Source organism: Brassica rapa, chromosome A08, assembly GCF_000309985.2.
Source record: "Brassica rapa cultivar Chiifu-401-42 chromosome A08, CAAS_Brap_v3.01, whole genome shotgun sequence".
In the NCBI taxonomy this organism is placed as follows: domain Eukaryota; kingdom Viridiplantae; phylum Streptophyta; class Magnoliopsida; order Brassicales; family Brassicaceae; genus Brassica; species Brassica rapa.
In genome coordinates, this window is record NC_024802.2 from 7895868 (window position 1) to 7911835 (window position 15968).

The window sequence follows — 15968 nt, forward strand, 5'->3', positions numbered from 1 at the left end:
CTATATATTAATTGAGAATTTACTTAAGAGATTTTTTCTTATGTGTCGATCATTGATGAAATCTTTAAAAATGTTATAAATTGAATGTTCGATAATTTACAATTTTTATTTATTTTAGTTAGATTTGAAAAGAAAAAAATAAGTCTATAAAAAGTTAATATAACTTACCAAATAATCTACATAATATTACAAATAATTATTACCGTAACTAATTGTTAAAACTATATAAAAAGTAATGATGTTTGATCTATTTTTATATTTATAAACTACATAATATAATAAAAAAATTTATTAGCCGCCGCTAAGCTACAAGAACAAAGACAGAGTTACATAATTAGATTTTGACCCCAAAAAAAAGTTACATAATTAGATTAGTTTTGGGAAATCTGTTTTTTAAGAGCAAAAAAATGGAAACTATGTCCCTTTATACTAATCTATACTACTTTATGTCCTATTAAACTAATTTTTTCCAAAATTGCTGTAATACCCTTAAAATTGTAATTTTTTTAAAAAGATAAATATTGAGTTCGACAAGCGGGATAGATCGATCCCGCTTTACAAGTTAGAGTGGATCGATCGATCCCGATCATTATTCAGAACAAAAAAAAACGCGAAATATATACTGATCGACCTGGTCTATTTCACTCGATCGGCGAAGGTCGATTCCTTACAAATCGACCGATCTGTAAGGATAGATCGATCGATCCCGTGCCCAGGAAAGAATCCCAAATCGATTTTTTTTGGTTTTGTATGATTATATCCGGGTTGATTCCCACTTGATTTGAACCGACCAAGCATGATTTCAACTCTTTAAGCTCGATTTCTCTGGGATAAAACCCATAATTTCCCATTCACGAACAAAGGGGGAGAAAATCAAATTCTCACCCAAGTTCATTAACCCTAACTCACTCAATTCTCTGATTTGGACGATTATTTGGCCTAACTCATACGATTTCGTGTGCTTTTTACGAATCTATCACTCTTTAGTTCGTTCTGCAAAGGTATGAAAATCTATCTCCACTTCTTTTTGGAGTTTGAAAATAGAAAGGTAAAAAGTAATTTTTTTGAGTTAGTTAGGATATTTAGGCTTCAATCATGTGTTAAGGTGATGATTAGAGAAGATTTTGTACACAATCATGGCTTAAATCATATTTTGGGATAGATATAAGAATTTTAGGTTTTGTTTTTAAAAAAAAAAATTAAAACACCATAAAATTGAAATTAATACAGTGAGAATGCTAATTCTTTGACATTGGTTATTGATAAAGTATTAAGAGACATTATTTAACTGAGCTGTGATATTTGTTATTAATAGATATATGTTGTATTGTTTTCAATTTTCAGGTATGGAGTTGGAGTTGCCTAATCGTTTATACGGTGAGGGATTGGAACCTCAGGTTAAGAAGATTAATAACAGCTGCCGACTAAAACTTCTCGAGTTGCTGAAAGAAAAACTGGAACCAGAATTCGATGAAGTTATGAAAGATCCCAATTTTTCACAGATTATGGTTATCCAGAAGAATGATCTGAAGTTTTCGGCGAGGTTGGTACACTCTTTCTTGTGTAAGGAGTTGATGACAAGCAAGAGACATGAGAAGTGGTTCACTTTCGCTAGGAGACCTCTGCGTTTTGGATTGCAAGAGTATCATGCTGTCACTGGTCTGAAAGTGAAGCGAGAGAATAACAGTGGGTTAGTGACATGGAAAGATGATGATGGTTTTTGGAGCAAGCAGATAAAGACAAATGGAAAAATAAATTTGCAGATCATAAAAAAGAAGCATTTGGAAGAGAGCAATACCTGGACTTGGGTTGATAGGGTGAGACTGATATATCTTTGCGTTATTATGGGTGTGGTGATGGGGAAGGATGAGAAGGTGAATATCCCGCATCTGTACATGAAGTTGGCGATGGATTTGGAGAAGCTTCGGAATTACCCATGGGGTCTGTATTCGTTTGATTTCCTTCTGAAGCAAATTGATAAAACAAGGCATAAATTAAAGCAGAAAAAGGGGTATCTGATGGAAGGATTCTTGTTTGGTTTCCAAATTTGGATAATGGAAGCTGTTCCTGCTTTAGGAGAGATTTGTGGCACAAAAGTAAGTAAAAATTTTACAGGTCTACTGTGTGGTAATTGGAGAGGATGTGCAAAATGTTCTTATGAAGATATCACTGGCGTTGAGAACTTATTCCCAGAAAATGTATGCATATATTTTTCAAATTAAGATATTTATTGTCTTGTTCACTTTACTAATAATTTGATTGTTTGTAGGGGATTTTGCATTCATTCATGGAATCTCCTATAAATGGAGTGGTCCTTTTGGCAACTGATTTTTTACAGAAGGATGAGAAGAAAGACGAAAGAGTAGATCGCATTTTGGATATGATCAATAGTAAACATGATTGGAACAATCATGTTTGGGGAATAAAAGAAGCTACGAACTCTGAATTTGAGGAATTTGGCGAAGAGAAAAGAGAGGATCAAACAGCTGATACTGAGAGAGGTGAAAATAGTCATGTTGCAGGGAATGTTGATGGCACAGCTGATGTTTCGGGAAGAAACAAGAGAAAGCATGCAGACCGAGGAGCAGAGTCAAGGAAGAAGAATGTTTTGTGCCACCTAGCTGCTTCATCAAAAGGAAATATTGACACATATATGAAAAATTTCTTGGAGGATCTGGTACAAGCTTCTTTTACTACTTTTGGGGAGAAATTATGTCAGCAGTTCTCGGACAGGTTGGGTAAGATTGCGACCGAGGTTACACAACTCAGGACAGCTTCGGACAACTGAGCAATTTGAGACAGTTGTAACCGACAGATTGGGGAAAATTGAGGCTGAGGTTACACAGCTCAGGACAACTTTAGTGGTGACTGAATTGGTGGGAAAGAGTGATCAAGCAAGCGGTCCTAGCATGACCAAAATCAACAGTGGTCCTAGCACCAGCAAAAAAGGCACTGCTCCATCAAAGAAAAAGGTAACTACTAAGAGAAAGAGTTAAAAGTTGTTGAAAGCTTGGAACTAGGCGATGGAATGTAGGTCTTTGAAGCTAGGTTGTTAGAACTTGGAATGAGGCGGTAATATGTATTTGAAACTTGTCGTTTATGTAATGACTATATTTAATGTAATATGTATTTGGAAGTTTGTATGTTTATTATGGATTTCGAACTTGTCGGTTATGTCTATTCTCTATTTTGAACTTGAAATTTGTATGTGTAATTTGTAATTGTACGTGTTTGTCAACAGGCTGTAAAAAACCAAGAGTTAAAGACTGCTGATTCGTGTGTCAATTTACCTCGTGCAAAAGTTACTCAATCATCAGCTAGTGATCTTCGTATGGGTACACAAGAGTTTTTGGAAAGTTGCAAGAAGAACCTTCCATTAGACACATTTGTGAAAGGTTTGAATCCTTCTCAAGCTAAAGTCGAAGATTCATTGGATTGGTTGGAACTTCCAAAATCATTGAAGAAGCCAACAGATTCATTGGAACTTCTAAAATCATTGAAGAAGCCAGCGGTCCGATTAGATGACCGAGATATAGAGCTAGACGGCGAAGATTTCCCTGACCGCTGCTTGGTGTTTGTGCATCCTACAGATTTTAAGAAGATGCAGGACTGACAAGATACACGAACGTATGTTATTCCTTTGTATATATCATCCTACAGATTTCAATTTACTCAGTTTTACCTTTGAGAACTCATTTGTTAAGGGTTGTGTGCAGAAAATGGTGATAAAAGGAGTATCGAAAAAGACCAAGGAAACAGCACCGGCGGCAACACAGACACGTGACACAACAGCTGCTTCGACCTCAGCGCAGCCCGAAAGTGATGAGCCTCGGGAAGCAGCCCCTTGGCCTCGTGACCCATTGACTCCATTCTCTAAACTCCCTACAATTCATAACCGACATATCTCAAGTAAGAAGGAGCTGAGAGAACTTGCATCCTACACACACCGCGATTACTATGCTGGTTGGAGTGATTACCACTGCATTCTCTACAATGGTTTGCAGCGGATGAGATTTAAACCAACAAAGTTCATCTGCGATTACACTACAAAGGAGTTGGGAATTGTGCGGGATGTCAAAAAGATGTGGAAAAACATGGGACTTGGGACTCTTGGCTACAATCCACAACCCTTATATCCAGACTTGGTTATACAGTTTCTCTCTTCAGTTGAGTTGCACTACAAGTCTGAGGTAAACAAAGTTGCTAGCGAAGGTAAACTTACATTCCTATGTAGAGGACTGCTTTATGAGATGTCTATACACGAGCTGTGTATACTATTCGGATTTGAGACCCGACATGAGGCATGCTCTTTGCCCAAGTTCCCTTGTGCTTACTTGTTGTGGAGCCAGATTGCAGACAGTTCTTATGTATCTCGGGAAGCTAAACTTGCAATGCTCAGAAACCCGGTCTTGCGAGTGGTAGCAAAATATCTGAGTCATCTTCTACTTGGAAAATCAGAAGCAGGATCAGTTACTGAAGATGAAGCGCAGCTTATTCACTACGGGCTGCCATTAGCTCTCAGGCTGACGTATGGTGTTGCAGATGAACCTCCAGCAGAGCTTTCGGTAAACATGGGAGCATTGTTTGCTCAGAAGTTGTTTGAAAGGAAGTTTAGGGGTCTTCGTCCTCTTGACAGGAAGCCTTTGGATGAGTCTATTGGCAGTCTACTTACTCGGATCTTCATGCACCATGATATTGATCTTTTGGATACTCCTTGTGTGGATACGATTGACATATTTGATGCCCAGTTCTTCCTAAACACCAAGATCCTTCATTCTGGTAAAATTTACCGTTTTACCATGCCTGATGGGACAATCCTTCATTGCAAGCTTCCACAACCCGCTATCGCATCTCTGACGTCTGTGGAGAACATGGAGTTCATGCCTCCTGCTGAAGTTCTTTACACGCCTCCTCCACCAGCTTCAAAACGTCGTCGTGGTTCTTCTTCTTCTGGTCCTGCGCAGACAGAATGTGAGGATGACACCATCCCGGATATCTCAGTCAATCATACTCCAAACCCTTCTATGGAGTATTTGTTACCACCATATACTGGTCAGTTTGATTCTGGAGCACCACCATTAGATGGTACACAGCAGCAGCAGTTCGCATGGACTGCCGATACATTAGTCAAGCTCTCGACGATGATGCAGACTGTGTGGGGTGCACTTGCAAAGATTAGATGTCCACCTATTCCTTCCTGCTGCCGCGCTCCAAAGACTTCAGAGGCAGCTGGTATAACTAGAGACGACGCAGGAAATGAACCATCTGATGAAGCAACCGATGAAGAGCGCGGTTCACGCCTCCATAGGAGCAGACGAGCACCAGGACAGAGTAGGAGCTGCAGTCCTGACGACCACCAATGATCAGTATCAGTTATATCTTTCCATTGTATTCCACCGGTTTTTTTAATTTTCTGCGCATTTCGAATTCGGATCTGGATTGTTTGCATGTTTTATTAGTCCAGTTTGAATTATAACTTTTATTAATTATATAACCTATAGTAAGTTATCATTATATTAAGTGTAGTCATGTAGGAGAAGATAAATGGAGGTTTTTATCATATTCTCTGTATTTTGCTGAGTTAAATTCGGTTCAAATAAGATGTATTAGAGTATGGGATCGATCGTTCCAAACTGTCAATCGATCGATCCAATTTCCGATCGATCAATCCATATTTTCGATCGATCGGTCGGTACGAGATCGAGCTTTGCCGATCAAGAGAATTGTACCAGGTCGATCAAAAGATTGTCCGTGTTTTTGTTTGTTTTGCATATTGATCAGGATCGACCGATGGATCGACCGTTCAATATACAGATCGATCGGTCCACACGTTGTTACTAAAATTCAAGCAAATATAATCAGAAAAACTGAAACAAAGTTATCACAAACAGAAACAAAGTTACTAGAAATCAAGCAAATGAAGTCTGGAAAACTTTCACTAAATTGTGAAGAACACAACAAACAAATCCACTATATTGGCATCTTGCAAGTTGCTCTTTTATGACCACCAAGACCACATCTATTGCACTTACGAGACTGACCCCCCTGTGATCCTTGTGATGATCGGATTTTGTCTTCAACAGTTTCATATCTGCGTTTTCTATTTCTTCCAAGAGATCTTCTTGTCTCAGGCGGTAGCACTTCAGAATTTTCCACAACTTGTGGGACAGACCAACCATCTTCAGGAACTGAAATGGGATTTATGCTTTCTTGATAAGCTTCTCTCCAAGCTCCCGTGGTATACAAAAAATCAGTCAATGTATATGGTTCTCTACCAACAAAGAAACCAGCTTTTATTGTGTGTCTACAAGGGATTTTCAAGAGGTCGTACTTCCCACAAGAACAAGTCCGTTTGTCCAAATCAACAAAGCAGTCAATTGTATCGCCTTTAACAAGCAGCTGGCTATCGGTTACAGGGTAAACTCCGAAAGTTTTCCCCTTTCCAATTCTCCTATCAATCTTTTCCTCCACATCTATGGTCAAACGGTGGGTGTGCTTTGAAATCAACTTCTTACGCTTAAAAAACCAGCGTGTCAGCATTTCTCTAATACTGTCCAACAAAGGAATTACGGGAAACTTTCTCGGCGAACGCAACGCAGAATTTATCGATTCTGCAGGATTGTTTGTCCTAATGTCATACCTGTATCCATGAAATTGACATCTAGCCCACTTTTTGACATATGTTTCCATAAGATAATTTCCAATTGCTGGACTGATATTGCAAACATGAGCAAACGTCTTCTTGAAATCAACCACTCTATAAGCCTTTGAAGCCTTAGAAATCAACCCAGATAATCCCTTCCCCTTGAAATATGATATCACATTATTCAACAAATGATGAATACAAATACAATGTCTCGCTAGCGGATACACTTTCTCCAGTGCCTTCGCTATTGACACTTGTCTATCCGAAATAAAAGCCAAACCATTATCATCAGAAACAACAACTTTTAATTCTCTCATAAACCATTCCCAAGACTGCTCATTCTTAGAGTCTACTATCCCAAATGCAATAGGATATAAATTTGAATTTCTATCTATAGCAGTTGCAACCAGTAGCACTCCTTTGAATTTACTCTTCAAGAATGTTCCATCGACAACAATGACACGCCTCATGACTGTGTTAAAGCCTCTGATCGATTGACCAAACGCTATAAACAGATATCGAAATCTACAATCGACGTCAGTCTTGTAAGAGGAATGTGTACCCGGATTGGCCTCTCGCAGCATGTGCAAATATTTTGGTATTTTCCCATAACTTTCCTCTGGAATACCTCTAACAGCGTTGACTGCATATTCACGGGAATCCCATGCTAAAGAATCAGAGATCTCACATCCATAATCATTACGCATAATCTGAACAATATCTTTTGCTTTAGGCCCTTCCTTGATACCTTCATATTTATGCATTATCAGACTGCCTATCGTTTTCGCTGAAGCTGTCCTTCCGGCACTGGTTTTGTTTGAAGGTGCGCAGGAATGTACACCGACATACTTCTTAATAATAAAATATATGGAGCCCTTCAAACACTCAGCTCGAGCACCCCAAAAGCACACCTTATCAATGCATCTAATACACCAAACTGATTTATTGGAGTTGGTAACTGTGTAGTGAAAGTTATGCTTCATTGCACATAACTCAAACCTCGCTTTCAAAACTGTTTTGTTGAGGAAAAGATCTCCCGTCTTAACCAATTCGACCACCTGACTCTTTGCCAATTTTTCTCTGTTTTCTTTTTCAGAATTGATCTTGTCAGCATCATAATCATCTCCTTCAACCTCGTCTTGCTTCATTTTTCCTTTCTTCTTCTCGTTTTGCTTGTCAGCATCATAATCATCTCCATCAACTTCACTTTACTTCATCTTCCCTTTCCTCTTCTCGTTATGCTTAGCCCCCTTAACAATATTTGAAGCGGTCTCAATGTCACAACGATTTCGCTTGTCCTCTTCACTAGTACTTGCATCAGTTGGCATCTTATTAAGATCAATCTCGATCTTATTTGGATTTCCTTGCTTTGCTTTATAGCTGACACACAATTGAGTTGACTGATGCTTCTTACAAAACCCTAGAAAATTTTGAACTTGCCTTGAGTTTCCAATGATCACTGGTGGACATTTTGATGAATTGATCAATCCAATAGGAAGGTAACTCAACTCCAAATCAGCATCTGTTTCTTCAAAACCAAAATCCTCTATAACGTTTTTCTGTAACTCTTCCAGAGAAGACTTCAATTCCAAAGCAAGTAACCTTCCCCCCTTTCTTTTTATCAATATTAAAACTCCAACCTGAAGATACAACCAATTCCCAAACACCACATGAAGCATAGACATGAATCATGGTAGAAATAATGTGAAAATTTTGTGAAAATTTTATGAACAATCAATGGAATATAGAAGACGGCGAAGAAGGTTGCCAAGGTTTTTTTGTCGCTTTTTTTGTTCCTTTTTCGTTTTTTTTTTAAATCGATTTAAAAAAAAAAATATAAAAGTGAATATTTTCAAATATTCTGTTTTCATATTTTTAGGAACTGATTTCTTATCCGTAGAATACAACTAATATGTAGAAATCAGTTTCTACAGTTTTTTAGAATTATAGTAATGTTTAGAATTTGATTTCTACATGTTTTAGATTTATAGTAAATCTGTAGAAGTCGGTTTCTACATGTTTTAGAATTAGATTAATGTGTAGATTTCGATTTCTAAGAATTTTAAAATGGTAGGTTAAACACGGAATGTGTATTCTACATATTTGTAGAATACTCCTATTTACGTAGATCACGTATTCTAAACATTGTAGATTCAATGAAAAAAGTAGATTTCGTTTTCTACTTCGTAGAATGTCATTTCTACCTTTTTTAGAACATAATCTGAAATTTATAATTTTAACTTTTTTTATAACTGGAAAATATACCATTAAGTTCATATAGGTATTTTAACAAATGTTACTATTTTTCCAAATTTTTTTTGTTTGTAAAACTATTTATTAAAATTATTTTCATAAATATTAAAGGGTATTATAGAAAAATATGACACAAAATATAGATTAGTATAAAGGGACATAGTTACTATTTTTTTGCTCTAAAAAAACAGTTTTCCCATTAGTTTTTTGGTTGGGTTAATTTCAGAACTTACTTAACAAAGCAGCCTGTTAAGTCAAAAGAAAAGAACTTACAAAAGGAGAATCAAGATTCGTGGTTGTGACAATTAAATGACATGAAATATATAAAACGTTATCACCAACACCAACTATGTAGTTCTCAAAAAAAGAAAAAAAAAGAATACCATTCATGTTTAAGAAAAGACACCAACTATGTAAGGAAGCAATCTGTCTTTTTCATTTTTTATCTTTTCTTTTAGATAATATAGTGATTCCATTACCATATGTACACCCAATCACTAATGGTCCACAGTGTTCAAATGTCTGCCAACTTCTACATTCAGCATATATATAAAAAAGTTACATATGTTTTCTTTTGTCAAAATTGTTTGTCGACTTTATCTATTATTTTAATATTATTATAGGTATTGCATCATAAGTAGATATACTTGTTTATAGACTTGTTTATTCTGTAATTCGTTTTTACTAACCCATTTTCTGTAGAAGATGAATTCTACTTTTAGTAGATAAATTTGTTTATTCTGAAATTTGTTTTTTATTAACTCATTTTTCATAAAAGACGAATTCTATTTTTAGTGTTACAACACAAATAACATGTCCACATCACGCATGTCCATACATCCTTTCTCAAACATTATGTATGCTTTTGTAATATCTGTAGTTCTTAAATCTTTTATATTATGAAACACTATGTATGTTTATCAAGTTAAGATATTTGACATATTTACCGTATCATATCCATGTTAAATGTGCTAGAAATTTTATATTTTTTGTACCCCAACCACATCAATCACGTCCACAATAAAGTCTTTATGTTGTATTGCGATCTTCTAAGGATGTGTTTTTTTGTTTTACGTCTGAGTTCGTTAAGAACATTTTTGGAATAACAAACAAAATTCGGCAAAAAATAATAAGTATGTTAAATTTACAAAGAACACCATAGATAACAATTGTACAATTTTCAAAAATCTACTAAAATATTGACCTGCTAATAACGAACAACTAACAAACACGGAACACATATAACATATATGGATATATATAGGAAAAGGTCAATTTTAGCAATCGTTAACCAATCAAAGAAGAATGAGAAAGTCTTGAGGTATTGAATATGGTAGAAACTCACCTGTATATGTTCTGGAGGGAGCTGACCTTATATACATCATTTGCATGTGGGTGTCATCATTATTAATTAGGTTTTATTTACTATATGAATCCCCACTCTTAAACTCATTGTTATTTCAAATTGATAATTGATAATCAATAAAATTATTTTCTTGATTTATGGGATAGGTATTATTTACTCTATTAATCCTCATAATTAAAATTCATTGTTATGGGGATTAATATGGTAAATAAAACCTATCTCCATATCCAAAAAAAAAAAAAAAAATCATTGAGCCTATCTTCTAAAACACTATTTTCCCTAAATCTTGATTGTTCTATTTAGACTATTTTTCATTTCAGGTTATCTGTATAGTCTAAAGAAAACAATGAAGATTTAGGAAAAATAGTGTTTTAGGAGATAGACGCGATGATATAATTTTTATACTGGATATTGAAGAGTAAATATTATCTACTCAATATCACTTTATGTATATATACATAAATTGATTCGAAAGATGCCTTAAAAATGAAGATAGGGGCATATATAAACTACTTGAAGATTCTTATTATAATTAGTATATGTAACTCACTATTGCTTTGGTCCATATATAGCACAAACAATCCATATATCAATAATTGAGCATGTTCTTCGGAAAATTATGGGAAAATGATATTTAACCAATAATAATGTGGTTACAACTTACAACACACAAGATATAAAATCAATTGCAGATGGTGGGTATGACATGTAATCATCTCCAATCTTGTTTGTGGGATAACATATATACGCAAACAGATATAATGATAATGTTTCGAAGATTGATTAGCATGCAAGTTTTGTGCGCTTGTGGTACCGTGTCACGTTTGATCACACCCTAATATCCATTAAAATATTTATTTTTTTTGGCTGAAAATATTGAATTCCTTAAACTAAAAAATACAATTTGTTGTGAAACAAGAAAAAAAAAAGAAATTAGTTAATCTTATTCTTATTCCATAGATAACAATATATATATATATATATATATAAATACAATGCTAGGGTTTAAAATCTCTAGAATATGAGTTTATGGACCTATATGAACATCCACGTAATAGTTCGTAACACTCCTCATTGGATGTCCATTATACAAAAATACTTCTTAAAGCGCATAAGATGTTGCTTCATTAAAAACTTTACCAAGAAAACCCAGAAGGAAAAACCATGGTTAAGAAAAAAAGAGTGCAGCACGCATCTACTCCCTCTGATGAGAACATAACTTGAGATATCTGAGACGATACAATCCCATCTGATAAACTGACTTCTTCTTAGTCTTTGTCTTGGGCCGGTCCACTTCTCTTGGCAGATTTGACACTTCTCGCTAAAACTTATATCTTGATGACCGTAGGACAAAATGACTTCAAACCATTTGAAAATCAAAGATAACATCCATGTTAGGCACCGGTCTAGCTCTGGTAAAATGGGAATATCGAGAAATATTTGGGATATCAGTCGAAATTAGGTATTCTGATACAACTTGTACATGTCTCACGAAAACAAGCATATCTCGAGTTCTCTCATCGATAATGACTTGATCCCAATTGGAGATTAAAATAGACTCAAAGATCTTTCTTTGGACACCGATTTAATATTTTAATTCCATCTACAAGGTCTCTTTTGATTGGCAAACTTTTGACCTTCGACTCTGTCTCGTGAATAGAATGTGTTCATGCCTTGATTTTTCATCAAGTATGCTTGATCTTGATCATTCTCTTCTGCTTCTCTAAATCTCGAAAATACATTGGAATATTGATAGATCTTTATCACTTAAGTGATAACATTCCTCTTAAAGTGTCTATCATTTGCGTGTTCTTTGTTGTCTCGTTAAAACTTTGACATGGAAAACCCAATGAGACCAATCCAATGACAAGGAAAAAGAGTACAACCACACACATCATCATATTCTCCCCCTGGAAGAATCATATTTGGGAGATGTATTCTCGTCATATATATAATCTTTTTAAGAGTTAATATATGCATATCCTTAGTGATAATCTCTTAGACCATAAGACTTTTTTTGTCCATAACATACTTTCACACAAAAGATCATATTTTGGTTTATTTGGATTCCACGTCCAAATTTCTTTTTAGACACTCTTTTAAACTTGTATTGTACATACGAATTATTCTCTTTCTTCTTAGAAAATTTACTAGGATGACCACTCTTCTTGTCATACGAAATCCCATCTCTTAATCATGTTATAAATAAGTAAATTTCCAATCATGGTACTTCATGACCAAGAATTATTTCTTTTATATGTTCAATACACTCGTGCATTAATATTCTTGAGAACGAGCACTTACTTCTTCTAGCAATCCAATCCTTATGGGGTTTACTCCTTCTTTCAGTTTGTATACTTTTGAATCATTGACATAATTATCATTTTCCAGTGGCTTTCAATTCTTGCCTGACTAGAGAAACTTGAAAATTGATGCTTCCACCACATGATGATGTGTTTCTTTATAATCAATTATAGGTCTTTGTCACAAGCCTTGGAGAGAAAATGACAAAGGCCCGAAGTTGACCATCGACCATGAATATCGATCGATGGGCGAATGGGCGAAGGCAACAATCGATCGACACACACCCTGTGGTGTTGATCGACGGCGAAGCGCGCAGAAGACAGATTGGGTTCTAGCTGAGTTAAAGCGCAAGTCTCACAAGTATTACCGGATTACCCCTGACGAGTTTTAACCTAATATTTATGTGCTTTGGCATTCTTCTAGAAAATACACGCTTTCATACTTTCTACTTTTCATACAGAAAAATACTTAGAGTCTTAGGTTTGGAGATAGGATCCAAGAACTCCTTCAGAGATTTGGGATTGGAACTCTAGTTTCTTTATTCTATTCTATTTTATGCATTTTTTTATGTTGTTGTTATGAATTGCTTAGCCATGTCTGAGTAGTTCCTCTTGTTAGATTTTGGGTTCATATATTCATGAGAAAATAGCCCAAAATACAAAATTGCTAAGTGTGAGGATATTAATCAAATAAACTATTCTTAATGCTTGTGTTCTAAAGTAGCTACCTAGGACCTTACCTATAGACATTAGGGCGCATTCGGAAGTTTGGTTCCTTGTCTGAAATAGTTTATGTTGTGCTAGAATTGCTAGAAACAAACGGAAGCTGATTTAGTTTAACCTAGTGAACACGTCAAACCAGTGTGTAACGCTCCCTGGAAGGAACGTCGATCGACAACTCATTAGTTGCATCGATCAATGGCCTAAAAGGTGTATCGATCGACACCTTTTTGTTGGAATCGATCAAAACTTTCTCAGGACCAACAAGCGACAGCTGAGGTCCTAGATCCGGCAATAGGTAGTCTAAATATACAAAAGTTGATCGACTATTCTTATTTGTTTGAGTTCTACAATATCCATATATGCTTAGTAGTCTATATCTCTATAATCCTGATTGTCTGAATATAAACCCTAAGTCTAAAGTTCCCCTTATTTGTCTTAAAACCCAATCAATTAATCGAACAATTACTTTTTCATCCTTGCTATTTTACATTTAAACCATTCAACCTAGATTAACTACATAACTAGATAAATCTATTGTGTGCCTTAGCTCCCTGTGAATTCGATCCCTAAGTACTACAACTAAACCTCTTATTTGAGTTATGTGTTTGGATACGTAATTTTTCACCGATTGGAAATTAGATAAAAGAAAGTTTTAGTAAAACAGATTAAACTGAACTATTAACTATACGCAAAACTCGGTTATTTTACATTTTTTGTTTTTATAATTTGCACAAAATTAATGTTGACTAAATAATAACAAAAAATATCCGGGATATGAGTTCCATCAAGTGCTCCAATACAATCTCTGAACTGAGGCCAATACCGATCATCGTTTCTCAAAACAGGACTCACTCTTGCAAACTCGCCTTCTTCTGGTTTTAGTGTATCCTCTGCAAACTTGAGAAGAGCACTCAAGACTTCATCAAGCTTTCTTTGTACTGTAGAGAGTGAGTTTGAGAGGGTCTGAGCTTGAGAGAGTGAGCTTGAGAAGATCTGAGTCTGCAAAAAAAAAAAAAAAAAGAGAATAAGCAATGTGTTCACGTTTTGGAACAAGTAGTAAAATATATTTGCACTTGTTAGTCACCTTTTCCACTAGGTCTGAGCAAGCCTGAGATCAATGGAGCCTGAGATGAGAGAGCCTGCAAAAAGATGCAGAGAAATGGAGCTTATGATCAATGAATCAAAACACATAAGATCTTATGATCAATAAATACTTTATAAATTTTAAACAAATATGGAAGAAAAGCATAAATAAAAATCATTCACAATCCACAGTTTGAAGCATACGTTGAGTGTTCTCTAAACACACACAAATTATTAAAAAAATGAAAAATCAAGTCAAGCCGTCTACTTTCTCCAAATAAGACCAAACAACGTTCCAACAATGTTCCAGGAAACAGAAACAATTTAACTTCTACTTGACTCGACATATGTTAACTTCTTAAAACAATTTAATACCAAGAAGCAACCCTTTAAGCTTCCCCATGAGTGCAGACTCGTAAACCAATACGTACTAACTACAATAGGATATTTTTGTAGCCTGCACTTTAAATTTAGAAACCCCAAAAGCTACACTCAGAAGACAACCCATCGTTTATATTAAAAGAACAGACCAGCAATGGAACCATGAAGGCAAAGAAAGGGAGTTACAGCTAGGCCTATTTCACTATGATTCCTAGTTACAGCAATGGAATCAAACAATCATCAGAGATTCAATAATCAGAATGTTGAAACTCTATTTCACTAGCATCAAACGTACCTCAACGAGAAAAGGAGAAGAGAGAGCTTGGAGATGAGATGAGCTCGGAGAAGAGAGCTTCGAGATGAGATCGGAGATGGGTTTTCTTCGGAGAAGAGAGACAGCCCGAGATGGAGACAGATCGTGACGGAGAGAGAGCCAGAGAGCCTGAGATGGAGACAGCTCGTGACGGAGAGAGAGCCCGAGATGAAGAGAGCTCGAGATGGAGAGAGAGCTTGAGATGGAGGGAGCTCGAGATGGAGAGAGAGCTTGAGATGGAGAGAGCACGAGATGGAGAGAGCTCTCGAGGTCTTCACTGGTTCTAGAATGGAGATCGAGAGAGAAAGATAGAGATGGAGCTGCGTCAAACTTTCCCCGACTGCGTCAAATTTAGGTTTAGGTTTTTTTGTAAATACTAAAACATAGTAAGGGTAAAATAGTAAATTACCTTATTGGCCGCAGGTTTTATGTCGCGACCGCTGGTTTTATCGGCGTCAGCCGCAGGACGCGGCGTTCGAACGCAGCGTCAGACGCAGCTGCCTGCGTCAACGAAACGAACAAGAGTTGACGCCGAATGTTGACGCTGCCGCTGCCGCCGGTACCTGCGGCAACCAAACGAACAGCACTAATATAGTTAATGATGTATTGTTAAGGTAATATAATTAATAAAATTATTTAAAAGATATTATACTTCATTTTTATAATCATATCCATATTTCCAAACAATTTTTATTTATAATGCTATCTATGTTTCCAAACAATCATCAATTGTACGTCAATTTTAATGATATAGATTTGCACAAAGTTAATTTTGATTAAATATTAAATAAAAAAATCTGCATTATTACTTTTAGGGTAATATAATTAATGATTTGATATATTGTTATGATAAATTTAATTAATGATGTGATGTATTGTTAATGTAATATAATTGATGAA

General features: G+C 35.6%; 2 protein-coding genes across 2 annotated transcripts; one reads left to right on the forward strand and one right to left on the reverse strand.

The window, feature by feature from the left end:
• Positions 1 to 1346: 1346 nt before the first annotated feature.
• On the forward strand, positions 1347 to 3613 carry LOC103833725. Its single transcript, XM_033278034.1, has 4 exons — positions 1347 to 2096; positions 2270 to 2733; positions 2816 to 2972; positions 3242 to 3613. The coding sequence occupies exons 1-4, from the start codon at positions 1347 to 1349 to the stop codon at positions 3611 to 3613; spliced, it is 1743 nt and encodes a 580-aa protein (XP_033133925.1).
• Positions 3614 to 5970: 2357 nt separating this feature from the next.
• LOC103833726 lies at positions 5971 to 15657 on the reverse strand. Its single transcript, XM_033278035.1, has 4 exons — positions 15478 to 15657; positions 15051 to 15408; positions 14376 to 14430; positions 5971 to 14290 (listed from the first exon to the last, which is right to left on the reverse strand). The coding sequence occupies exon 4, from the start codon at positions 7792 to 7794 to the stop codon at positions 5971 to 5973; it is 1824 nt and encodes a 607-aa protein (XP_033133926.1). The 5' UTR covers positions 7795 to 14290; positions 14376 to 14430; positions 15051 to 15408; positions 15478 to 15657.
• Between the last annotated feature and the right edge of the window lie 311 nt (positions 15658 to 15968).

Coding starts and splice junctions, on each gene's coding strand:
- LOC103833725 (XM_033278034.1), top strand. CDS start 1,347: ATGGAGTTGGAGTTGCCTAATCGTTTATACGGTGAGGGATTGGAACCT. Junction 2,734..2,815: donor TGTCAGCAGTTCTCGGACAG/GTTGGGTAAGAT, acceptor TGTAACCGACAG/ATTGGGGAAAATTGAGGCTG. Junction 2,973..3,241: donor CTGCTCCATCAAAGAAAAAG/GTAACTACTAAG, acceptor GTTTGTCAACAG/GCTGTAAAAAACCAAGAGTT.
- LOC103833726 (XM_033278035.1), bottom strand. CDS start 7,794: ATGAAGCAAGACGAGGTTGAAGGAGATGATTATGATGCTGACAAGATC.